At 35.9% G+C, this 25,828-nt stretch overlaps 2 protein-coding genes across 5 annotated transcripts in view; both read right to left on the reverse strand.

The window, feature by feature from the left end:
• Positions 1–2,481: 2,481 nt before the first annotated feature.
• LOC107593332 (semaphorin-4E-like) lies at positions 2,482–19,079 on the reverse strand. Its single transcript, XM_016283014.1, has 15 exons — positions 18,947–19,079; positions 15,324–15,648; positions 13,915–14,060; positions 13,746–13,808; positions 13,538–13,636; positions 13,173–13,272; positions 12,326–12,436; positions 11,578–11,729; positions 11,328–11,500; positions 8,007–8,166; positions 5,629–5,851; positions 5,284–5,399; positions 4,189–4,352; positions 3,973–4,025; positions 2,482–3,200 (listed from the first exon to the last, which is right to left on the reverse strand). The coding sequence occupies exons 2-15, from the start codon at positions 15,433–15,435 to the stop codon at positions 2,482–2,484; spliced, it is 2,391 nt and encodes a 796-aa protein (XP_016138500.1). The 5' UTR covers positions 15,436–15,648; positions 18,947–19,079.
• Positions 19,080–22,222: 3,143 nt separating this feature from the next.
• LOC107593333 (calmodulin-regulated spectrin-associated protein 2) overlaps positions 22,223–25,828 on the reverse strand; it is a 66,652-nt gene continuing 63,046 nt past the window's right edge. For 2 of the 4 annotated variants that reach the window (XM_016283017.1, XM_016283015.1), the window contains 5 exons: positions 25,584–25,804; positions 25,092–25,182; positions 24,182–24,300; positions 23,327–23,445; positions 22,223–23,077 (listed from right to left, as the gene is read on the reverse strand). In XM_016283017.1, coding sequence (XP_016138503.1) covers positions 22,772–23,077; positions 23,327–23,445; positions 24,182–24,300; positions 25,092–25,182; positions 25,584–25,804 — 856 coding nt within the window. In that variant the 3' untranslated portion in view covers positions 22,223–22,771. The other 2 variants (XM_016283016.1, XM_016283018.1) reach the window with 2 other exon arrangements.

Below are 25,828 nucleotides of genomic sequence, written 5' to 3' on the forward strand. Positions count from 1 at the left end.
ATAGCAAAAAGATCTAATGTTAAATCACTCCTTAAAGAAACCTAATTTAATGTGAATGGCGATCGAAAATGTGTCAAACCACTTTCCTGGGTGCAAATTCTGACAAAACGCCAATAACGAAGCCAAATAAGCAAACTGCTCCTTTAAAAACTCTCTCAACACATACTACTCAAACAGACAGCAAAATGATGGACCATTAGTATAAAAATAGCAAAAAAGGACACTTTGCGTTGATGAATTCATCTCAGTTCATCTGAGCCTTGATTTTTCGTAGCATTGCATTGAATTGTTTGAGAACGAAATCAGAATAGTTGCCTATCAAATCACTGAATTGTGTAGAATACAAATGCATACGTATCACTGTATCATGTACAATCACATTACCATTTCAGGGAAAGTAATTTTTAAAAGAGTAAAAAGCATGCCAGAACTTTTTTTTTTTCTAAACCATGGCAGCTTTTCTGTTTACCTTGAGAAATGTGCTCACACACTTTGAGAAATGTGCTCTCACATTTCCACATCAGTGCTTCTGCAATTCATGTCAAACTTTGGTTAATTATTCCCTCACTTTTAAGACTCACATGCATGTCTTTGTAAATAATATGATTTGCATATGACAAATCATATGACCTTTTTTATATTGCAACAAAGCATTGCAGATTTTTTAAGATCTACGACTGAGAATGTTTCTTGCAAACACATCTTGTGCCTGCTTTCTTTTCTGTTTAAAGCTTTCCACGTCTTCGAAATGAAGACCGCCTTAATTCTTCATGCAAATTAAGCATGTGTGAACCAGGAGCTTTCGAGTTTCCCGTAAGTGCTACAACTCTATTGGTCGATGTGGCTACATCCTGTGCTATTTTTAATACTGGCTTCTAAGTATGCATTACTTTGCAATTATTCCTGTGTTTATTACAGTAATCATTGTGCTTCGTATTGGAGCATTGGGATTACAAATGCGGTTGTCAGGAGGCACTCATTATGAACATGTGACTTGATCTTTATTTACTTTTCGTTTAAGGTCTCCCTCCACCGAGCCAAAGGAGGCTGATTTAGAAATGTTCCATGACTGGCCTCGTGTAGGCAAAGTATTTAACAATCCTGTATCTAAAATGTGACCAGAATGGCTCTCTAACTAACTTTTTTTTTTTTCAATAAAAACATTCCTTTTCAGAATGAAGTTGACTTTATTGTTGTCACTCCCTGCTTCTAAATATGCATACTTCCCTAATATATAGTAGGCGAAATTAGTAGCATGTCCAAAATCATAGTATTAAAGGAATAGCTCACCCAAAAATGAAAATTGCCCCATGATTTACTAACCCTCAAGCCATCCTAGGTGTATATGATTTTCTTCTTTCAGAGGAATACAATCGGAGTTATATAAAAAAATATCCTGGCTCTTCCAAGCTTTATAATGAGAGTAAATGGTGGCTGAGATTTTGAAGCCCAAAAATGTGCATCCATCCATCCATCAAAAAAAAAAAAAACCATGGCTCCACACAGCTCTGGGAGGTTAATAAAGGCCTTCTGAAGTGAATCGATGTGTCTGTGTAAGAAAAATATCCATATTTTAAACCATAATGTCTAGCTTCCTGTTGAAAGTGCGTTCACATTCCAGAGGATGACGTAGGATGTAGATGAACGTGGAAGCGCACAAGAGAGAGCAAAACAAAACACCGGTCACGAATTAGAAGTAAAAAGGAGGATTTGTAAAGAAACTATGTTCTCACGAGACTAGCATATTCTGACCGGAGCTCACGCTACACCTGCGTCCTCCGTCATTCACTGGAACACCACCCTCTCCTGAACGTGCATACGACAGTTAGCGGAAGCTAGAGATTACAGTTTATAAAGTTTTAAATATGGATAATTTTCTTACACAAATGCATCGATTTACTTTAGAAGGCCTTTATTAACCCCCCAGAGCCGCGTGGGGCACTTTTTATGATGGATGGATGCACTTTTTTGGGCTTCAAAATCTCTGCACCCATTCACTGCCATTATAGAGCTTGAAAAATCATTTTTTGGGTGAACGATCCCTTAAATTGAGGTGAAACAGAGAGAGAAGAGACATAGTTGTTAAGAAATGTGTACTTGAGTACAACACCGGGTTACAGCACCAAAAAAATTCTGATCTAGGCCAAGGTACTGAGTGAATGATGCAAAGCACTTCCCTATTAAATTTAATAGCTACTCAAACAGTATGTGATTTTGGACGCGGCTACTAATTGGTAAGATGTTTACCTTAATAAGGCAGCAAATGTACCTACATTTTCTAACAAAGCTATGTTAACTGAACATTGTCTTGACAAACTTTGCTTTTCAAGTTAAAAATGTATGCATTTCTTTGAATTTCAATTAGTTCTAATTCTACTTAGCATTTTAAACAGTAATTATGCAAAAAATGTAATTTTTTTATTATTAATAAAAATAAATAAGTATAAAAATTATACAAAATTATCATGTAAAATCAAAATCTTAGATCTCCGACTCGTCTGTAATGTACTTAAAAACACAAACGTCTGTTGGCGTATCCCCTTTGGTGGTATTCCCGTGGAAGCTAGTGGCTTCTAGAGCACTGTTCGTTGTGACACACAACCTGACCATTTGCTGTTTACTGTCCACAGCATCATTTCCTGTGTGCATGTATTCCCTTTCTGGAAGATTCCTGGGGCTTTTGATTAGTTGCCTCCCACAGCACATAAATGGAGAGATGTGGCCCATGTACAGGTTCCAGATCAGCAGACATGCCATCATAACTGACAGCATGGCCAACGCCACTTGCATTACTATCCATTTACTCTCACTGCTCACAGTTTTTGAATGCCATGGAGGCTCTTCGGATTTATGCAAACCTGATGATGTCGTGTGGCTTTCAGGAAGGATTCCCAGTGTGGCCTTGATCTTATCTGTCACAACTACTGCTGATTGTTCACGCAAGTCATAAATGGCCAGCGTTTGGGTGTAGTCTCTCCCTTTCACCCACTCGACTGACGTGCAGGTGTAGCGTCCTGCATCAGCGGCAGAGGCGTTGTAGATAAGGATGCCAACGTTATAAATAGTATACTTCCTGTCTGAGTAGGGAAGTGGCTTTCCAGCAAAGTTCCAATTGACCTGGGCCAAGTTAGAGTCTGGATAACACAGCAACCTTATGTTGTTTCCTAGCACTAGGCTGCGGATCTTTGGTTCCATGGGAGCTGATGAAGAGAAAAAATATGTTAAATATAACCCTGATTTTAAAAGCGGCGCCATTCAAGATGAGTTTTTTCTTCATTTGAACAGATTGGGAGAAATTTTGAACAATGGGTCCTCTGCAGTGAATGGGTGCCGTCAGAATGACAGCCCAAACAGCTGATAAAAACATCACAATAATCCAAAAGTAATCAACACCACTCCAGTTCATCAATTAATGTTTTGTGAAGCAGAAAAAATAGTCCCCCATCTATAGTATTTCTTTCTACAGTGAAAAAGTCGCGTAGGCTGAATCAGGAGAGAAATCTGCACAGATCAAGCTCTGTTTACAAGCAAAAACGGTTCTAAACAAATATTTCTCATTTTGAAATGAGAGGACAACAGACGGACCTTTTCACTGCAGGAAGTGTCATTATGGATTGCGGCCTCGTATTTTGGCCAGAAGCAACGGTTGTAAAGTTAAAAACGTGTTAATGATTGATTTGTTTCTGACAAACATGCAACTTTTCACTTCATAAGACATTAATTGATGGACTGGAGTTTTGTGGATTATTGTGATGTTTTTATCAGCTGTTTGGACTCTCATTCTAACGGCACCCATTCACTGCAGAGCATCCACTGGTGAGGAACTGATGTAATGCTAAATTTCTCCAAATCTGTTCTGATAAAGAAACAAACTCTTGGATGACCTGAGGGTGAGTACATTTTCAGCCAATCTTCATTTTTGAATGAACTATTCCTTTAATATTGAATCAGGAAAAAAAAGATGATAAATACCAATTGTTGGGCATCGAGTGGCGTCCCCGTCCTTTAGACTTTGTATCAGATTGCTGAAATGCAAAAGGTTTGATGTTAACTGTCAGTATATGTTATTTATACACGTATATAGTCCAGTAGATTTTAGATATTCAAAACAGTGGTTAAATCAATAAACAAATATTTTTTGGCAATTTTTCCTTGATATGGGATTGTACTTGTGTGTGAGTGCTTTACCTTTTTCCGTCCTCAGGTGATGTGGGTACTCTAGAGCACCGTTGGGCTGGGACGTCCCAGGCACAGTAAGGGTCTCTGGCCAGCACACAGTCCAGACAGGAAGAATAACGATTGCAGTTGCTGACGGGCATCTGGACAACCCCAGATGCAGAGCCAGCATACAACTGGACAAAACAAACAACTTGTGCTGATTCATGCATTGTTTCTTGATAAACATGCAACAAAAAAATATTCCTCCACTTTATCTTTCTAACAATTGGCACTTAGAATTGTTACAAAAATAATCAAGTTATTATATGAAAATGACTCATTACTTAAACCTTTGTCATTTTGTTTAAGCTTTTATGGGGAAGTTGTGGCCTAATGGTTAGAGAGTCGGACTCTTAACCCAAAGGTTGTGGGTTCGAGTCTCGTACCGGCAGGGATTGTAGGTGGGGGGAGTGAATGTACAGCGCTCTCTCCCACCTTCAATACCACGACTGAGGTGCCCTTGAGCAAGGCACCGAACCCCCAACTGCTCCCCGGGCGCCGCAGCATAAAAATGGCTGCCCACTGCTCCGGGTGTGTGTTCACGGTGTGTGTGTGTTCACTGCTGTGTGTGTGTGCGCACTTTGGATGGGTTAAAATGCAGAGCACTAATTCCAAGTATGGGTCACCATACTTAGCCACGTCACGTCACTTTTCAAAACAAAACATGACAAAGCACATGTGACTATGTAGTTTTAACAAGTCATTAACAACTGACCGCTTCTTTTTAGTGAATCATAAACACACAGCACAATCAGTGTAGCCCAATTCCCGAAATGTATGATTCATACGAGCCAGTTCTTTTAATTTATAGTTAAAAATTATGAAATTTGAATCAGTGCCCTTTAGAGAAAATTCCTTTCATATGGAAATAAATGGACATTATTACTGAATAATACCCAAATGAATCAGAATCCAATCAAACAGAGAGTCTGTGAGTCTAAATATAACTCTCTCTTCCTCCGGCTTGCTCCCTTTTTATCAGGGGTCGCCACAGCGGAGTGATCCGCACAACCGATTTGGCACATGTTTTAGTCACAGTTTAGGCACAGTCACAGTTTTGCGTACCTGATTCTGGTGAAGTCTTAGGACATCAATTGGCTCAGCATTCTGAAACAGTTTTACTTCTTTGATAATGTGTATTTCTCCATCATAGTTCACTGCTTTCTGCACATAACCGTTTTCTGATTGAAAACAGAAAACAATTGACTTGCATTACAAAATCCAGCTTTTCAACATTATTTAACGTAAAAACAACAAATTCAATAGGTTGTAATTTAAACAGCTCAGTCCAAAGTACAATTAACATTCCTGTGAAGGACTGTTTACACACACACACACACACACACACACACACACACACCCTCTAACCGACAGTAAAGAGCTGCTCTGAGAGGTGAATGGGAGTCTCACCTGTCCCGACAAACATCACAGGATAGGACTGTCCGTCCGATGCAGTTACGTGGTCTACGACGAGGCGGGTCAACAGCGGGCCACTCTTGAGCAGCAGGGGCTTGCCTGTGATTGGTCGGACGGCGTCATCCATGAGGGGGCGGTCTCGGATGAACTGTAGGGTTTTATCGGGGAGGTCCAGCGACCGCATTATTCCTGAGCTCCTCGCTGCATTGTTGATACACTGTGAAGATGAGTATTGGCAGATCAAAATAAGATTAGGGCTGTCAGTAGTTTACAATGTTTAATCTAATTAATTGCATGGTGCGCAAACTAAATTTGAATGTGAAAATACCCACAAAAAATTATTTAAAGCTATTATTGTGTTAAATGAGAAAGTATCAATTAAACATTGCAAACAGCAGCTTTATAATGAAATATTTTATTTGATTCAACATAAAATGTATTACACATAAACATTAAGGCTACAAGGGCCTAACATAAATTATGAAACATAAAAGGAGATAATTTGAGAAACATCAGTATTTTTTGTTCATGCAATGAAAGTCACTGGTAACCAAAACAGCTTTGTTACCAACAGTCTTCAAAATACCTTTTTTTATGTAGCGCAAAAGAAAGTAAGTCATTCAGGTTTGAAATGACATGAGGGCGAGTAAATGATGACAACATTTTTTTTTAACTATTCCTTATTTCCTTCTTTAAATAAATGAAATAACACTCTAAAGAAGAAACTAAAACTGCCAGCAGGTGTACATGAGGGCGAGTAAATGATGACAACATTTTTTTTTAACTATTCCTTATTTCCTTCTTTAAATAAATAAATGAAATAACACTCTAAAGAAGAAACTAAAACTGCCAGCAGGTGGCGGTAAATGTCTTTATGAGACATTCATTCATTTGATTCCTTCAAACGGCTGATTCTTCCAGGAATTCAGTAAACAGTTCACTCTGTGAATGGGCCTTTGAATCATTGGTTCACACGATTCATTCAAAACGCAAACTAAACACTCTGTGCTGCTCGGAGACGCACAACAATTTTGCTGTGGCTTTATAGGTAATATTTTTATAGGCAAAATTGAGCAAAAACACAATATTGTGTTTAAAGGGGTCATATGATGTTGCTAAAAAATAACATTATTTTGTGTATTTGGTGTAATGAAATGTGTTTATGCAGTTTAAAGTTAAAAAACACATTATTTTCCACATACTGTACATTATTGTTTCTCCTCTATGCCCCGCCTTTCTGAAACGCGTTGATTTTTACAAAGCTCATCGGTCTGAAAAGTGAGGTGTGCTGTGATTGGCCAGCTATCCAGTGCGTTGTGATTGGCCGAATACCTCAAGCGTGTGACGGAAATGTTACGCCCCTACAATTCTTTAAATATAAAAAACGTACTTACAGTCTGTGAGTCAGAACAGCCGGCATTGTAGTCTACTCTACCAGGATCAGGAAACAGTCCTTCATAAAATGCGTTGCACACATCTGAATATTTGGGTTGAACTGTTCTGGAACAGTGTTGTAAATACAACTTAACCACTGATTTCTAGTCGTGTCCTCTTTTGGAAGGCCAAACAAAGTAGTTTCGCTTTCACAACGAAACACAGCGCCTTCACGACATGGCAGCGGCAACAACAATACTACAGCGAGAATAAAAGTTACGCCTTCTTTCTTTGCGTGAACATTTGGGTGGCGTTATGCAAATCTTCCCACACGTAGACGTAGATATGTGGGGGCGTGTTAGAACGAGCCGTTTTAGGTAGGCGTGGTTGACTCTTAACTTTTATAAAGAATATCTCTTTGGATTTGAGACTTTAGTCTTTGCAACTTCACAGATCTTCTTTATGCACCAAGAGCTTGTAACACTCCAAAGAGAAAAGAAAAATTGAAATCGCATCATATGACCCCTTTAAAATATAACGCAATACTATCTTCTTATTAACTGAATTGTTGTATAAAATCATATTTGCACTCGTGCGATTGCTCTCATACAGGGGCATTTTTGTCCCAATATCTTGAATTTTAGGGCATAACTGCATTTATGTAGTTGTTGCCCTGCATCATATTACAGTCAACTGTATGAAATGTATGATGATGTACAGGTCTGGGGGCCGGGCCAGTGCGTTAACTGTTAAAACATTTTAATCACGTTATTTTTGCATAACTAGTTAATTAAGTTAAGACATTAAACTGACAGCCCTAATATATATAGGCTCAAATATTTATTTTGTACCATCAGATTACAATAAAATATTCCATGAAAACATGTTTTTTTTTATTCTGTCAGTATTTTTTGATGTTCTCCACAGTACAATTGAACAAATAAAAAAATTGCATGCATCCCCTATAAGATTATGTAAGACCACTAATGACCACTCACAGCTCCTGGTCGAGGGACAGGAAGCTCTCCGTTGTACGTGACCCACTTCACATCAGACATTTCCACAGTCACCTCTGTCTTAAATTTGCCACGTGAGAACACCTCGCTGATATCAGTCACATCGTATGCACATACTGCCGAAGACCGATCTGTTGAGCTCCTGCATACACAAACAGATCATCATCTTTTATAGGCTAAAATTACAATATCAGATCTGTGACTAAACTGGAGGAAAGAGCCAGACTATCCTTTAATTATCAGTCCTACCATTAAACAGATCTATATGACATGTGACTCATATCCTTTACTTAGTCTGCAGCTATTTTACAGTGAGTTATACTGATGTGTACTGAAGTGCGGATAAGATGTTTTGTTTTGTACTTTATTTTATTCAATTTTTTCACAATCTGCAACACTAACAAAATTCATTAAGTCCAGTTGTTACAATTCACGTTGCCTATGTGGTGTGAAATCTGATCAAAATCTGTTTTCTATAAATATGTTGCAGTGTCTATGGTCAGAAGAAAATTGCCCCTTTTGTAAGAATCATACAATTTACAGTAACTGTCCAAATCAGTGTTATTTAAGCATAATTGAAATACTATTATAGTTTTTAATATATATTTTTAATTAGTTTTTAAATAATTTTTAATTGTTTTTTTTGTGGTATTTTGCATTTTCATTTAAATTTGCCATTTTATTAATTATTGTTTAAGTATGTCTAAATAGTTTTTATTCATTTTTATTTCAGTTTTAGTCAAATTACATGAGTAGGGATGTAACAATTAACCGCGAGCCGGCTGAAAATCGATTCAAATATGTGACGATTCAAATCGGTTGAGATGCTAAACAAATCGCGATTCATTTAGGGGTAGTTTATGAATTCATGTCTGAGGGGAACTTGCTGTCTTTAGAAACGTTTAGATGCAGGGCTCTACAGTGCGACTATTTCAGTTGGATTTGCGACTGAAAACTACTGCGTGCGACTATGAAATTTGTTAGGAGCACCAGTGCGACTGACCAGATCATCATCATCATACTTGTGATTGCACTCAGGGGAGCTTCAAAGGTTTCTACGTGTTTTTGCAGTGTTGAGTAATGCATCACAGACATATCTCATGAATCCTTTCATAAGCAAAGTGTAGACAGGTGAGGGTGTAAATAAGAGATTCATTGTGCAGTGTAGAGAGCTTCGTTGATTATAAATGTGAGATCGCGATGAACTTAGATGAGTGACAGCTTATAATGATTTTTAAGGGAGTTTGTAAATGTGATACTGATTTAATACAATACAATTCAATAAACAATAAGTTAATATTAAGTGACTTACATTGTCTGACTATAACATTATTGTCTGATTTTGCTCTATTTCGTCGTCGAAAATAGTTTGAAACAAAGACACAGCTGAGCCACTGCACGTCTCCACTCAAACACAGCGGTGTTTTGTTTATGAATGAACTGCGTTTTTAAACTAATCTAGTTAGTCAATGATTCATGATTACCTATTCATAAAGACAGTCACTTGCTTCATTCCTGAATGAATCAGCCGTTCGTAAGAATCAATTGAATGAATGATTCAGTGATAAAAATAAGACTTGCCACCACCTGCTGGCAGTTTTAGTTTCCTTTTTAAAGTATCTTTTCAGTTATTTAAATCCTTTAATATTTCTATATTCAAAATGTTATATTTAAAACATTAATATCATCATGAATTTATGGATTTAATTGCACTCATGCCACCTCTGAGTCACATTAAATGTCTGAAAATACACCAACAAGCCACGTTTGTGTTCTTCTGTGCCACCTCTGTACAAATTAATTTTGTTAATACTGATTTCATTTGATTGGTAACATATTTCTTATTCTACTTGTCTTATTCTGTCATTTTAATAAAAAAAATGTAAAAGCTTATAAAATATAATTTTTTAAAGAATTTGACAAAAGATGACATACTTTTAATAAAGTTAGAGGAGTTTCATGCAGATATTTTTATGTATAGTTTCACAAAACTGAAGTCAAACCATTCTGTTTTTGCTTCAAATTTCAAAATTATACAATTCAACTTAGATTAAAAACTGCTCATGTTTCATGTATGCAGCATCTTTGTTTGGATCATGATTAATTTGAATCTCTAATTTTAAATGGAAAGAGCACAGACAAAGCCTTAGCTTATTTATATGAAGAGATTTCTTTTATTTGTGTTATTTATTTGATTTGGGGCTTGTTTTAAAATTTAAATTTAGTTTTGTTATTTACATTTACATTATATTTCAATTTTGTTATTTAGCATGCACTTTTATCCAAAGCAACTTACAAATGAGGACAATAGAAGCAATCAAAACCAACAAAAGAGCAATAAAGAATCTCTAATTTTAAATGGAAAGAGCACAGACAAAGCCTTAGCTTGTTTAAATGAAGAGATTTCTTTTATTTGTGTTATTTATTTGATTTGGGGCTTGTTTTAACATTTCAATTTAGTTTTGTTATTTACATTTACATTATATTTAAATTTTGTTATTTAGCATGCACTTTTATCCAAAGCAACTTACAAATGAGGACAATAAAAGCAATCAAAACCAACAAAAGAGCAATAATATGCAAGTGCAATATTGGTATATTATTATAGTTTTATATTTCAATTTCACAAAGAAATGTGCAGCATTTTGTCCAAGCAATAATAAAAGGACACATTTAATTTATAATTTGTCTTAAATCTCATTTTGTAAAAAAAATAAATAAATAAATAAAACATCGTGAATCGAATCGAATCGTGAAATCAAAATCGTGAATCGAATCGAATCGTGAGTGGAGTGAATCGTTACATCCCTATACACGAGTTAAACTATATAAAAATGCTCAATTTTGCTTTGTCGTCTAGCTGAAATAAAATATGGTTTTTTAATATTTTAATTAATATTCATAATAATTTTATTTCAAGTAACACAAATGTTTTTGCTTGTTTTTTTTATAATAACCCTGGTCCAAATTCATTCATTTTCAGTCATTTCTAAGGTGTGGTCACATTTACATTTGTTCTGTGAATTTTCACAGGCGAAATACAGTGATTTTAATAAGAATCAGGCAAAGGTGAAAGATTTCCCAAGCAGATTTCACAATGGGTTCAAGTTGGTCATACAGACTCACAGCACTGACCAACAAAAAGCTGCTTGGTTTGAAATTTCGTCAAAATTTCCTTAATGTGACTGCACCTGTACTCTACACAGTGAACTATGTGGTGAAGACTTAATAGGAAATAGTAAATAACTAAACAATTGAGCAAATTCAGATACAGAATGTGCGGGAAAAAAAACCTAAACTTACGACTGAGAGGTGAAAACAGCATAAAAGACACTTTTCCTCCATTTCTTGTGGCGGACATGAAAGACGTCCTGTATGATGTAGGGCAGGCTGGGTTCAGGGACAGAGCAGTCCAGACGAGCCTTCAAGAAAGAGGTCCATTTCCTCTGGAGGGTCCTTTGACCACCCATGTCACCCTGCAGAATAAGGAATGAAATGTCTTTATTAGATCATGGCTAAATATGCCAAGGTAAAGGGATCTGTGAAGTATTACCTTGCAGACTCTGGCAACACGCGACACCACAAGCTTGTTGTAAAAGTCGTACTCCACGGCGTTCTCACTGAAGAACATGTAGACTTTGTCATCGTCACCCTCAGGACTGTCCTCGCTTTCTGGGACCACATCCATGTAGATGAAGTTTGGCTCTTGAGTGGGTAGAAAAAATGTGATTTTCACTTTGTTCGAAGCAGTGCTGATATTGAGGTGTTGATATGACTAAACTATTGGTAATGGTAACTAAAACTAAATTGTTTTGGTAAGGAAAATAAAAGTAAATAAAAGATGAAAAATTTCCAAAAAAAAAAGAGGAAATGTAGCCTTGACAACTAACTGAAATAAGTTTAAGCTGAAATAGAAATAGCTATATATAAAAATAAAAAAATTATAAAAAAATTACGAAAGCATACAAAATTAAAAAAAGATAATTATAAATAATTATAAATACTGCAACATCATATAAATAATACTAAAATAACACCGATTCTGAGACAAATTTCTTATGTTAATGGCATCATTTTGAACAATAGTTACCTTTTTTGACAATTGTTTTTTACTAAAAAATTCTAAACAATTTTTAAACTTAAATGTTAATCAAATTCTATAATTGATATGACATGTTCTGTTATTAAAGCTAAATATAAAATAGGATATTCACACAAGGCCTTTCATTATTTTACTAATAATGAAACCTGTAATTAGTCTTTGTTTTCTAGATGACGTTTTGTCGTAACATCTGACATACCATTGAGCCAAGAGCTCTTAAACACTGTCCGCAGTGAAATGGGAGAGGTGCGGAGAATAACCGGCTCTGAACCCAGAAAGTTTAAGGATGTGGCAGAATACAGGTCTTGATCTGTGACAAAAATAAATAAATTAAATAAATAAATAAAATGTATTTTATATACAGTATATATATATTACAATTTTTATTTGGTTATTTTTATTTTTTCCCCACAAAACATTTAAAGGGGTCATATGATGTTGCTAAAAAGAACATTATTTTGTGTATTTGGTATAATGAAATGTGTTTATGCAGTTTAAGGTTCAAAAAACACATTATTTTCCACATACTGTACATTATTGTTTCTCCTCTATGCCCTGCCTTTCTGAAACGCATTGATTTTTACAAAGCTCATCGGTCTGAAAAGCAAGGTGTGCTGTGATTGGCCAGCTATCTAGTGCGTTGTGATTGGCCGAATACCTCAACCGTGTGACGGAAATGTTACGCCCCTCCCATACTGTGATGCCTTGTCCGGCCGGAGCGACGAGACAAAAACATTAAAACCCATTATAAACGAGGCATTTGTTGCATCCAATGGGGACATAATTACGAATTATAATTACTAATACTGTCTTTTTACGCATTGTGTTGCATCGCGCCGCGTAAACATAAAACCATGGCTGCAGTAGGTGTGGACGAGTCTTGACTTTTATAAAGAATATCTCTTTGGGTTTGAGACTTTAGTCTTTGCAACTTTAGGGATCTTATCTATTCACGAACAGCTTGTAACACTCCAAAGAGAAAGGAAAACTTGAAATCGCATCATACGACCCCTTTAAACTATCTGAAAAAAGAAAGACATACATACCAACCATGACGGAAGAGGATCTCTGGAATGGATCGAAAGGACATTTCCCCCTCCCGTCTTCCTGCTTTCCCTCTAGTTTCAGCTGCCCGTCACCATACGTCTGTTCAAACACAATGAAAACAAGGTGTTTTTAATCTTGTTTTTTTAACTGCATGACACTAGCACCTGATGGATCACATGAATCCTAATCTCACACAAACCAGGAAGAAAGTGATAGATTACGAGATGCAAACAGTGAGTACAATGACAATGTAAAAGCCATGTTTTTAAATTTTGGAAACAATCATTTAATTTTGTTGTCTTTACAATTGAATATTCTTTTATGATACAATTATTATTTTTTATTATGTGGTCATGTCACTTACTATGTAATCGCAGGTGGGGCTAAAAGCATTTGTCCCACACATGTACATCACGCTGTCGTTCATTTGATGCAGCATCCGTACATAGTTTCGACAGTCGATCTGAAAAGATAATCAATCAGATGCATAATTTTTTTTCCATTTTTCAGAGTATTTGCATGTGTTTATGTGTCAGTGAGCATGTGTGGCAGTTACAGAGATATTTACTCACGTCAGGATGTTTTCCTTTAGAGGTGCATTCCTTTTGTTTCTCCTCTGTTACTTTCCAAAGCACCTGATGGGTGGAGAAAAATCAATACAGACATGCCGTTTTGAAACAGGGTCAAAGAATTGTGTTATATTGTTGCCAAGAGATAAAGGAAAGGAAACCAAACCGGCACCTTAGACTTTGCAACGCTGATATCGTTTATGTCAAGGGTGTAGATGGCTTCTCTCGCCCCCAACACCAGCAAACCCAGATCCTCCCTAATCAGCATTGTGGAGTAATTCCAAACACCTTCCTCTTTAAATGTGATCACATTGTTATCTAAGGACAAAAACATACATGTGAGTTGAACAACAATGCCTTATCTATTGTCATTGAAGTATCATAACCAAGAATTACATTGAAATTGAACAATTGAAATTGTTCATTTGCTCTCAGGGTGGAGATGTTCCACAATCAGGGTTTAAATAGAGTTAAACAAAAAAAAAGGCAATGAAAAAAGAGGTGCTTTATCATCGGAAGCTGTTTGATCATCAACTTCAGGTAGTCAATGTAAATATTAAATATATTTGTAAACAATATGCGAGTAATTTTATTTCCATTCATTTTCTATAAGGATTGGAATTTTTCAACCTTGTTATCAACATGTGATTTTTTTTCAATTTTCTAGCAACAAACATGTATATAAAAAACAAGTTTATTCAATCGATCAATCAATCAATCAATAATCTAGAATGCGTTGCAAATAACAGGGTTCATATTAAAAGTTGCAAGTAACAGGGTTGCAAATTAAGCTAGTACTTACTAGTTTGGTACCATATTTTCTTAGTAAACAAGTTAATTTGCTCTCAGGGTGGAGATGTTCCACAATCAGGGTTTAAATAGAGTTAAACAAAAAAAAAGGCAATGAAAAAAGAGGTGCTTTATCATCGGAAGCTGTTTGATCATCAACTTCAGGTAGTCAATGTAAATATTAAATATATTTGTAAACAATATGTGAGTAATTTTATTTCCATTCATTTTCTATAAGGATTGGAATTTTTCAACCTTGTTATCAACATGTGATTTTTTTTCAATTTTCTAGCAACAAACATGTATATAAAAAACAAGTTTATACAATCGATCAATCAATCAATCAATAATCTAGAATGCGTTGCAAATAACAGGGTTCATATTAAAAGTTGCAAGTAACAGGGTTGCAAATTAAGCTAGTACTTACTAGTTTGGTACCATATTTTCTTAGTAAACAAGCAGTTATATAAAAACTACATATTTTCAATAAAGCAACATATTTGTTTGATAATTCCTTCTTACAAGAACGTAGGTAACAGGGTTGAAGACTGATATTTAGCTCACAGTTATAATCTCAACGAACATTAATCTTACCTTAATTTTGAAAGTTGCAGGTAATGTGAAAATTAAACTAATACTTAGAAGTTACTAGTTTTATTACTAAATATTCTTGATAAACTAGCAGTTTTATACATATTTCCCATACAGCAAAGTATTTGCTTGACCATTACGTAGGTAACAGGGTTGAAGACAGTTATACACCTTTATAAACTCAATGAAAATTAACCTTACCCTCATACTGAATGGTTTTTCGTGGGATACTTTTCAGACTGCTCCATCCATTGTAGGCACACACCAGGAAGATGCCATGCAGGACGATGAAGAACAACAGAGGACAATACATGGCTAAAAAAAAAAACTATAAAATTGATACTTCAGGGGGGAAAAAAACAAATCAGCTTTTAAATCATGTTTTCCATGGCCGACTGCATTATGTAGGCGTCCGTATCCAACATATACGTTTATCGCTTGAGTTTTTTCGTGGCTGGAGGTGGTAGACCATGATGCAGAATGCTGAAGTGCTGGAAATGAAACTCGTCCGCCGTCCTGTCTACATCTGTAGAACAAAAACAGCATTAAACTAAGATCTATTTCAAAAGACACACATTAATTTGATCCTACTTCCCAAACATGAAGATTCACCTAAAGGCCTGTTCCTGCATGAACTGCACTGAACTGTAAACTCCGAATGGAGCGTAACAATAGAAAACTAAACCCCCCACTTAAACTCATCCCTCAGTAAACACCTCGACTCAAAGCTGCTTTACCTAAACAGTCTTCGCAATACTGTATTTAACATCGGGAATTCAACGGTGACTCATTGTTGTTGCACCAATGCAGCACGCTGACAGATCACAGCAATTTGTGCTCTCCCAGCATTGAAAACAAGAAACACGGGTCGTGTTCGCGCTCAGTTTGGGCTGGATGTGTGCAAGGACTTAAACAAGGACGCAGGCTGAGACATGTGTGGATTGGGGTATGAGGATACCTGAAATTGTTGATGCCTGAGGGAGAAAACGAGCAGCTTAAACACTGCTGCGTGTTCGCGTGAGGCAGTGTGCGATCATTCCTAAGCGTTTGACACGTTTGAGATGTTTACATTCAAAGGAGATGCTCTTGACTGCACGGCTGAGCAACATCCAAAAGTTCAAGATCAAGACATAATGACCTAAAACTGTGAAATAGAAGAAAATAGCATGTAAAATAGAAGTCTGGCATGATTTTCTGAGGAAAATGTGAGTGCAGCAAAATAAGTGACCATGGTTTTATTCTACTTTGCCTAATCAAAACAGTTACTGGTTAGTCAAGTACAGGGCTACAGGATGAATCCAATGAATCATTCACTTCACTGCAGACAGGTTTGCTGTTACTCATGCCTTTAAAGAGTGTGTTCATCAATCGAATCATTGCTGAGTAAGGACTTATTGGACGAACCTCTCCCAAATGTTCACATTCTCACGGATCTCGGAGACTTGAACAGTTTCAAACACATCCAAGATTTGCATACTTGCCAACAGTGTGCAGCATTAACTGTATTTGATGATAAATGATAATAAAAAGTAGTGCTGTCAAATTATTAATGGCGATTAATTGCATCCAAAATAAAAGTTTTTGTTTTCATAATTTATGCGTGTGTATATTTATTCTGTATATATAACTACACACACATACAGTATATATTTTGAAAATATTACATGTATTTACATGTATATACTTATATTCATATAATTTATTTTATTTTATATAAAAATATATTTAATATATAAACAACATTTTTCTGAAATATATGCATGCATGCATGCATGTGTGTATTTATAAATACATAATAAATATAAACAGCACACACTTTTATTTTGGATGCGATTAATCGCCATTAATCGTTTGACAGTACTAATAAAATAGTGTTACTAATATATATATATATATTTTCAAATTATGAGTTTTCAAATGATAAAATAAGGCACTTTATTCCATTGTTTTATTTTATTGAAAGATTGATTAAAAATGCAATTTGTACATACAGTACCTTAAATATTGTCATCCAACATATATATTTATACACTAGAAAAGAAAAATTAAGATGCTTTTTATTTATTTGAACAATCAAATTCTTAATTATTGCTACCTAACTGATATATAAGTCTGTAGCATTAACTATAAACTAATAATAATGATTATACATTTTAAAAAGGTTTTGAAATAATAAATAGAGGCACTAATTTATTTATTTTTATTCATTAAAAAGTAGAAAAAAGTGATTATACATTTATCATATCATAAAATGTGAATTCAATGTGTAAATACAATTACTTAAATGCAGCTCTTCTAAGATAAAAAAAAAATATTTGTAATATTTTTGGGGAAATAAAGTAAAAACTGTCAGGGTGACACAGCTGTCCTGATATGATAATGAAGCAAAAAAAAAAGCCTCATTAAAGTAATGCATTTCTTGAAAAGTAAACCAGAAGTTTGACATATTTCATTATTTATTTATTTGCCAAATCCAAAGTCATGTGAAGAAAAAAAACAGAACAAAAAACATGAAACAGGAAGTGATATCAATGACAGCTCATCTACAGACCCTCATGACACGTTGTGTTCATTACAAAAGTTAAAGCTATAAAATCACTTTAATATCTGTTATGTCATACTGTCACTTTGCACAACTTGTAATTCCAGCTTCACGTATAAATATAGGCCTTTTTAACTGACCTTTAAGATAATGGTTTCTGAGTATTCAAGTGGATCAGGTTGAACTAACACTCAGCGATTCATTAACCTAGAGCTTTTCAATGACACTCCATGTGTCACTTATATTGCGAAATACTTTTACGTTGGAAAAACACACCCAGTTCATGGGGTTAGGCCTTTGTTCATTCAATTCCCTAAAACAAATACGCTTTATTATAGTGAATGCTGGAGGTGGCGTGCATCAGTTAAAGCTTAAAGCTCTTTGTAGAACAACAACAACAAAAATGCAATAGTACCACTACTATAGTAAATATTTTGCAAACCACGGCAGTAAAAAATTGTATTCAGCCTAAAAGTGCAGGTAAGTGAGTAAGAGTAAGTGCACCACATGAAGACTTGGGTAAACAGACAGGCGTGAAAAAAAGCAGCATTCCCTTCCAGCGTTCAGGCAAGTCTGAGCAGGACTTGAGGAGCTGTTGAGTTCATCTCAGTGTTTTAAGTGTGATATGTCACACATTACAGTGGCCCCCCCAAAAATGCTGGGAATCATGCTTAAAATGTGTATATATCAACAAAATATCACAGAAATGTTTTTCTAAATCACTTTTCTGAGTTGGTTTTGCAATTACATTTACTCAACTGCTGATTTTTAGTAGATGTATTAAGTCCTCACAAGTGTCCTATTAAATTAACCAAAGCAAAGGTGAATTTCATCACATTAACTGAGCAGCATCATTTGACAATGACAAAGTTAATAGTTTTCGTCCTCATTCTGAACAATACATATATTGTTTTATCATTTCAAATGCTTCGGACTTGTGCTTGTGCTGTTGTTATTCAAAAATGAATGCAATTTGGTTTGATATTTAGATATTTTGAAGCGTACAAATACTTTTTGGAGCCATTTTAAAAGTGCAAATATAATATTGTACATCTATTTAGCAGTCGTTTCTTCTTTCATTCGTTTTTCTCTTGATCAATACATTTAGTCTAAGTAAAGTGAAAGCATAATCCACAATTGGATTCACAATACACCCTGAACACACACACACTAATGTACACCAGAAAGACTAGCGCCTAATTAAGTATTTAAATCTTTCATTCTACTAAATTAGACTAAACAAATATTACTACAACTCGCCCAAGAACATAAATCAACTCACCAGAGATGTCAGGAATGCTCTTGAATGGCTGAATAAATGTCTCTCGTATATTGTTTCAGAAGGCATGTACGCATCCACAGTAAAGTACAGTCTTAACCCAACCCACACCTGAGCGATACCGTGTGACATCAACTTCCGGTCGCGAGTCACCTGTCAGCACTCTGCCTCATGCTTGTAAAATATCAGATGACCTGCTGTACTTATTTACACTATTTTATTTTATACTTTTAACATTTGATTTTATTTTTGTATTTAGTTGTGTCTTAGAATGGCAAAAGTTGAATGTAAAAGTGAAATTCTATAATAAAAATAATAGTAATATCAATTTAAATTATTTTATTATTAAAATTCATTCATCAGCCAATCAGAAGGGCGTATGGACGGGTTCTCTCGGCAAACGCACTGCAGCTAAATATGTAAGTACACAATCAAATTATTACTGATTAAACGATTTTAACATTATTCAAAATACATACTCAGTGACTGTTACAGTCTTTGTCATACAATACACTTAATTGTTCACTCGTAGGTCACAGTTTGAACGTTTTTGTTTCCTTTAAGTTATTTTCAAGATCTGAGGTAAATTATCTATTGTCGCTTTCATTAAGGCTGTTAGAGTCTTGAACAATGATATACGAACTCAAATTAAACCATTTTAGTATTATGAAACACTCATTTGTAAGTTATGAATCATTGATGCTTTAAAAGTGTTGATGGAATGAAAAATTCAAGAAGAAACGTTCTAAAAAAATCCACAATGTTGGCTACAAACACCTTAGATTACTTCAACACCGTGTTTACGGATAATGCAAGAGATTTTTTGAATATTTTCTCTTGACAGGACTCTTGACAGATCCTCTTAAATTTCTAAAATAGTTTATTATTATTCTAGCACTCATACTTCTATTTAAGTGTGCAGTGTTTCTAGTAACTACAAAAATTTTAGTAGGCTATGCATTGTTGCAAATATTGATGACATTTTATTACATATTCATTCAAGTCAAACAATAATCAGCAGGCTGCACATGAGGCCATGCGAAATTTATTGAATGCAGTTGAAATTGAACATGTTACTTGAACAATACGACAGCACAGCGCCTGAAAGAAAATAAGAGAGAGAGAGAGAGACGTGCTGGAGAGATTAGAGAACACACACTGTACAGTTTTCTATCGTGCTCATTTACAGTTTAATAACCCTTGTTTGTGGATTGAAATAACGTTTGTTTCCAGTAGTACCATTCTACCGTGTATTCAGGGCTGTGCACATATTTCCATTCCGAACACCGACACATCACTCAAACTGAGCAGGCTGCACATGAGGCCATGCGAACTTTATTGAATGCAGTTGAAATTGAACATGTTACTTGAACAATACGACAGCACAGCGCCTGAAAGAAAATAAGAGAGAGAGAGAGACGTGCTGGAGAGATTAGAGAACACACACTGTACAGTTTTCTATCGTGCTCATTTACAGTTTAATAACCCTTGTTTGTGGATTGAAATAACGTTTGTTTCCAGTAGTACCATTCTACCGTGTATTCAGGGCTGTGCACATATTTCCATTCCGAACACCGACACATCACTCAAACTACTCAAGAAATGTTGGAATGGGAGAACAGGTGTGCAAGTTTATGTTTCGAGAGGCAAGCACCAAAAATTACTGCAGTTTTTACAATTCCTTCTGAAATAAAGGGCACAAAAGGAAGGCCGTTTTTTTTTTTGTCAGGCAACAAAGCCTCTACCCGTATACAGCCACATTCTGCCTTAAAAGGATTAAAGGTGTGGTTTCATTTAGCTACTATAATCTGGCAAATTTTTGCTGGCGAAATTAAGTTAAATACCGCTTGCAGATTTCGCAACAGATTCACACAAATTTTGCACTTTGGCCAATAAAAAGCTGCTTGGTTTTACAGTGCCTTCTTCATGGCTTCACTGATACCAATGGACCTTTTCGCCAACGAAAATTCATATTTTCACCAAAATTTCACTAAGATGATCACACTTTAAGGGGAAATGCTAATAGACTGAGATTCGTAACATCTTAAAATGCCACACAGACTCCAGGCGTAAAAATGCGGCATGTCTTAACCCCTTATAAACAGGTCAAAAAAGTATTTTTATTATTTAAAATAATTTACCAATCAAACGATTTAGCCCTCAGTCGCAAAACACGGAAATGGCTCCAACAATCCGTGGAAAATATATCATTTAGTAAACTGCTTTTAATACTTTTGCGTGACCTGGGACCGGAAAATACTTCAGATCAGTCACCACAAGCATACATAACAGTACAAAAGTATTTTGAAAATAATTATGACTCCAGCACATGATGTTATTCATCTTCATCCATGGAAATATCGTTCAAACAATTCAGTCCACCTGATATTTTTTTAATCGCACCAACAGAAAGGTTTGGTTTTCTAACCCCTAGTCTTATTTAAGACCTTTTATGAAAGATAAATATTGATTAAACAGATCATTATGCTGAACATTTCCATCAGTCGGTCCAACCCCCGCCCCAAAATATATATATAAAAAAAGCAAAAACACCTACAGGAACGGAATGAAATGAATTCACAATCCTGCTGTGAATCAATGCCATTAGATAATTTTAAAACCCATCAAAAGTGGGTTCGGCCTGCAAACTAAACCACTCACTGCACATTAGCACACTGGTTAATGTACAGGTGCATCTCAATAAATTAGAATGTCGTGGAAAAATTTATTTATTTCAGTAATTCAACTCAAATTGTGAAACTCGTGTATTAAATAAATTCAATGCACACAGACTGAAGTAGTTTAAGTCTTTGGTTCTTTTAATTGTGATGATTTTGGCTCACATTTAACAAAAACCCACCAATTCATTATCTCAACAAATTAGAATATGGTGACATGCCAATCAGCTAATGCAAAATGCAGATGAGCTGAAGGCCACTGTCAAAGAAACCTGGGCTTCCATACCACCTCAGCAGTGCCACAAACTGATCACCTCCATGCCACGCCGAATTGAGGCAGTAATTAAAGCAAAAGGAGCCCCTACCAAGTATTGAGTACATGTACAGTAAATGAACATACTTTCCAGAAGGCCAACAATTCACTAAAAATGTTTTTTTTATTGGTCTTATGAATTATTCTAATTTGTTGAGATAGTGAATTGGTGGGTTTTTGTTAAATGTGAGCCAAAATCATCACAATTAAAAGAACCAAAAACTTAAACTACTTCAGTCTGTGTGCATTGAATTTATTTAATACACGAGTTTCACAATTTGAGTTGAATTACTGAAATAAATGAACTTTTCCACGACATTCTAATTTATTGATACACCTGAATACTAGATATGACAGGATTCCCTTACAGTACTAAACTGTTATAATCACAAGCTATGCATGTGAGAACCTTTCCATAAGCAGCCGTACAATCGTATCAGGACAGTCGTAAAAAATATTTTAAATAAAAACATAGACAAAAAGCAACATAAGGCCACACGTCAACATATGTGCGAGATTTCTGTACAAACTAAGAACATTCAGTGCTTTAGTGTACCAAATTAAAATAACAGGTCATCAATGACAACTTTTCATTATTTTCCTTTTTTTTGGCACATTTATATAAAAACAACACGTACGCGGTGCAGTAAAACAACTTGAATCACACAGTCTCACATGAGTTTGATCCATTTGCCACCCCATAGAGTTTTACATTCCAGTTGTGCATAATCTTGTGTGTCCGAACGACAACTGATGGAAGAGTGTAAAAAGTGTTGTAGGATTCCATTATGTACAAACAAGTGCATTGAGATTGTGTACGTCTGCAGTCGAGAAACACTAGGACTTCACGGCCGCTACTTTCTTCGGCGTTCCTGGCTTTTTGGTCTGCCACAGGTGGCTGTGGATCGTGATGGCATCGACGCTTGCCGACATGGTCTTGGCTGGAATTTGGCTGAACTGCTTCCTATCAGAGTTGTACTTGTAGAGGCCGTCGATCATCTTGCGCGAGATGGTTTTAGGACCGATGCCGGTCAATTTGTTGATCTCCTCTGTGTCAGGGCAGTTGGTGTAGAGCGAGCGGAACTGGCAGCCGGAATCTCGGAACAGGATTAGGAAGTTGTTGGCCCCTGATTTCTCCATTTCCTTGAGAAAACAAATAAATATAATGAATAAAATGTATAATATAAATTTAATGGGGGGAATAAAATTAATTAAATTAACACATAAAAAAAACTATTCAACATTACACAATTTTTAATACAAAATTTGTTTAATTAAATGCACAAATTAAATTTATATTATGTATTGTTTTTTTATTCATTTAATTTATTTGTTAAATAAAATATCATTACTAAATAATAGTAGTAATAATTGTAAAATGGACATGCTTACTTCCAAAATCTTGTTTTTCTGTCCTTCGTTGACTTTGCCAGCCAAACAGCAATGTGCCAAAGCATTCTGAATTATATGCTTATTTGACTTTGCACTGGGCTCCTTATATAATTTGGGACCTGCAGCAAAGAGGTGGTATTATGTAATGTCATAACACAATATAAAAGTTATTGTACCTTCAAATACAGCTATTTTTAGCTGTACAAAACTGCTTGTTTTGCTGCTTGATATTGCAAATTGGTGTGTCTTACAATATTATTTTAATGTATTATCTTAATTACGAACACATTGCATGTTGTAATTCTTCTCGTTATTTTCCTACAGCGCCTAATGAACTGTAAGTCTCGCCCATATGCTTACTTCCGCGTTGAAGAATAAGGTGGATACATAAAAATTTAATTATGTTCAGTATGTTCAAACGTTTGGTCATTTAGAAAAGCTTAGATGTAGACAGTATACAGGTTCCCTCTGCTGGACTGGAGGTGGAGCCGCAGCCAATAAATATTGTGAAAAATGTTAGTATTTGAACCTGTGTATTCGGTGTTGGATGTCAGTGAGGATGTGGTCGAACCATTCTCCCAGTCTTTCTCTCCGTTACGGCTGCTGGAGCGAGTTTGCATGTTGTAATTCTTCTCGTTATTTTCCTACAGCGCCTAATGAACTGTAAGTCTCGCCCATATGCTTACTTCCGCGTTGAAGAATAAGGTGGATACATAAAAATTTTATTATGTTCAGTATGTTCAAACGTTTGGTCATTTAGAAAAGCTTAGATGTAGACAGTATACAGGTTCCCTCTGCTGGACTGGAGGTGGAGCCGCAGCCAATAAATATTGTGAAAAATGTTAGTATTTGAACCTGTGTATTCGGTGTTGGATGTCAGTGAGGATGTGGTCGAACCATTCTCCCAGTCTTTCTCTCCGTTACGGCTGCTGGAGCGAGTGGGCGACAGGCAACCGTCTGCTGAGTCAGGCCTACTGGGGTGACATGAAAAACTGAGTCCTGCAATCCATCAGATTCTGATACATCCACTAACAACAACTGCTCTCATGCAAAATCAAGCAGTGGCTGAATTAAAGCTCTTAATCATAAATAATATTTTTTTTATGCATGTAATTTCCCTGGTATCAGCATCAAATGAAACAACAAAAATAAAATACTTTTAATGTGACGTATTGGAGAAAGCAACAGAATATTAAATGCATGTTAAGACCAGCAACATGTATTAAGAAGTTTACATTATGGAAGCTTCTAAATAAGCCTCTAGCAAAAGTGTGAAGTGCAGATATTTATTTTTGTGTTTTTGAAGTTTCAGTGCCATTCAGTGCCAGTGTAAAGGGTAAGTGACCTTAAATCTTTGCTTGTTTAACAATGACAAAATGAAACAAAAAAAGCTGGGATGGGTGAGCTATAGTAGCCATCTTTATTGTTCAAAGATGGGGGATCGTTCCTCGTGTTGCTGCCGAACTCAAAGCAAAACAGGATGTTCTTCTTGAACAGAAGATGGAAGCGCAAAGAGTCTTTCTTAACTAGGACTGACCTTCTATTTCTCACATGAGGAGAGCTCAAAAAGAAGAAAAGACTGCCAGATGCTAAGCTATTGCTTCTAAGAAGCAAGACCATTCAAGAACAAGAAGGAAAAAATACAGAGAATTCAAAGGACACTGGGTTAGTATTGTACAGTAAAGCTAGAGAAATATATAGAATTGCAGGGAAACAAGGAAGTAAACATATTCTCATTCTGCTGACTGCTTGAAGTGCTTCTTACCTTTGTGTTTTCTTATCTGAGTTGACACTGTCATTATCGCCAAGAGACGCCAGAGACAGGCTGGACACTGAAAAAACACGAGGTCGTGAACCTGGATGCAAAACAAAATGGGACAGGACCCACAGTTACACAAGATAACAGCAAGCCCGCCGAACTTTGTGTTACCCTCATAACAGTACAGCTCTCTGCAATTAAGGTATTACCTTTCTAACTTCTTCAAACTGTCTAAACACACACAAAAGAGTGTAATTTGAAAGATTCCTAAAATAATTCAGCCAGATTGGTTAAATTAATTCAAAAGAGTACTTTGAAATTAGTTGGAAATTAGTTAGAAAGTTAATAAATTGGTTAGAATAAATATTTAGAGCAAGTAAAGATCTAGAGTACTTGTTAGAAGGAAATACAGAGGGATGCAGTGAGCTGGACAGGAAAAGGCTGAGAGTAGCACAAAGCATGCAGTGCCGGGCTTTGCCAGTAGGGGACACCCTTTACCTGCCATGGCCCTGACAGGAGTCCTGGGGGACTCAATCACATCTCTGTGGATGGACTTGGGCCGTGGCTTCCTCTGTTTGGCCCCCGCAGGACGCGGTTTGACAAGCGTGTCCATGTCCTTCATAAGTTTCAGCTGTTTTCTCCTCAGGTACTCCTGTTTGATAAATTCCCGTCGGGCTTTGTCTTCTTCCTTCTTCATGCGGTCTTCCTCTGCTTTCAGTCTGTGGAAAAAGACAAATATTGCA

This window comes from Sinocyclocheilus grahami, unplaced genomic scaffold (assembly GCF_001515645.1).
Source record: "Sinocyclocheilus grahami isolate Dianchi unplaced genomic scaffold, SAMN03320097.WGS_v1.1 scaffold169.1, whole genome shotgun sequence".
Classification (NCBI taxonomy): Eukaryota; Metazoa; Chordata; class Actinopteri; order Cypriniformes; family Cyprinidae; genus Sinocyclocheilus; species Sinocyclocheilus grahami.

Coding starts and splice junctions, on each gene's coding strand:
- LOC107593332 (XM_016283014.1), bottom strand. CDS start 15,435: ATGTATTGTCCTCTGTTGTTCTTCATCGTCCTGCATGGCATCTTCCTG. Junction 11,501..11,577: donor GTGTTGCCAGAGTCTGCAAG/GTAATACTTCAC, acceptor CTTATTCTGCAG/GGTGACATGGGTGGTCAAAG. Junction 4,353..5,283: donor TAAGACTTCACCAGAATCAG/GTACGCAAAACT, acceptor TGTTTTGTCCAG/TTGTATGCTGGCTCTGCATC.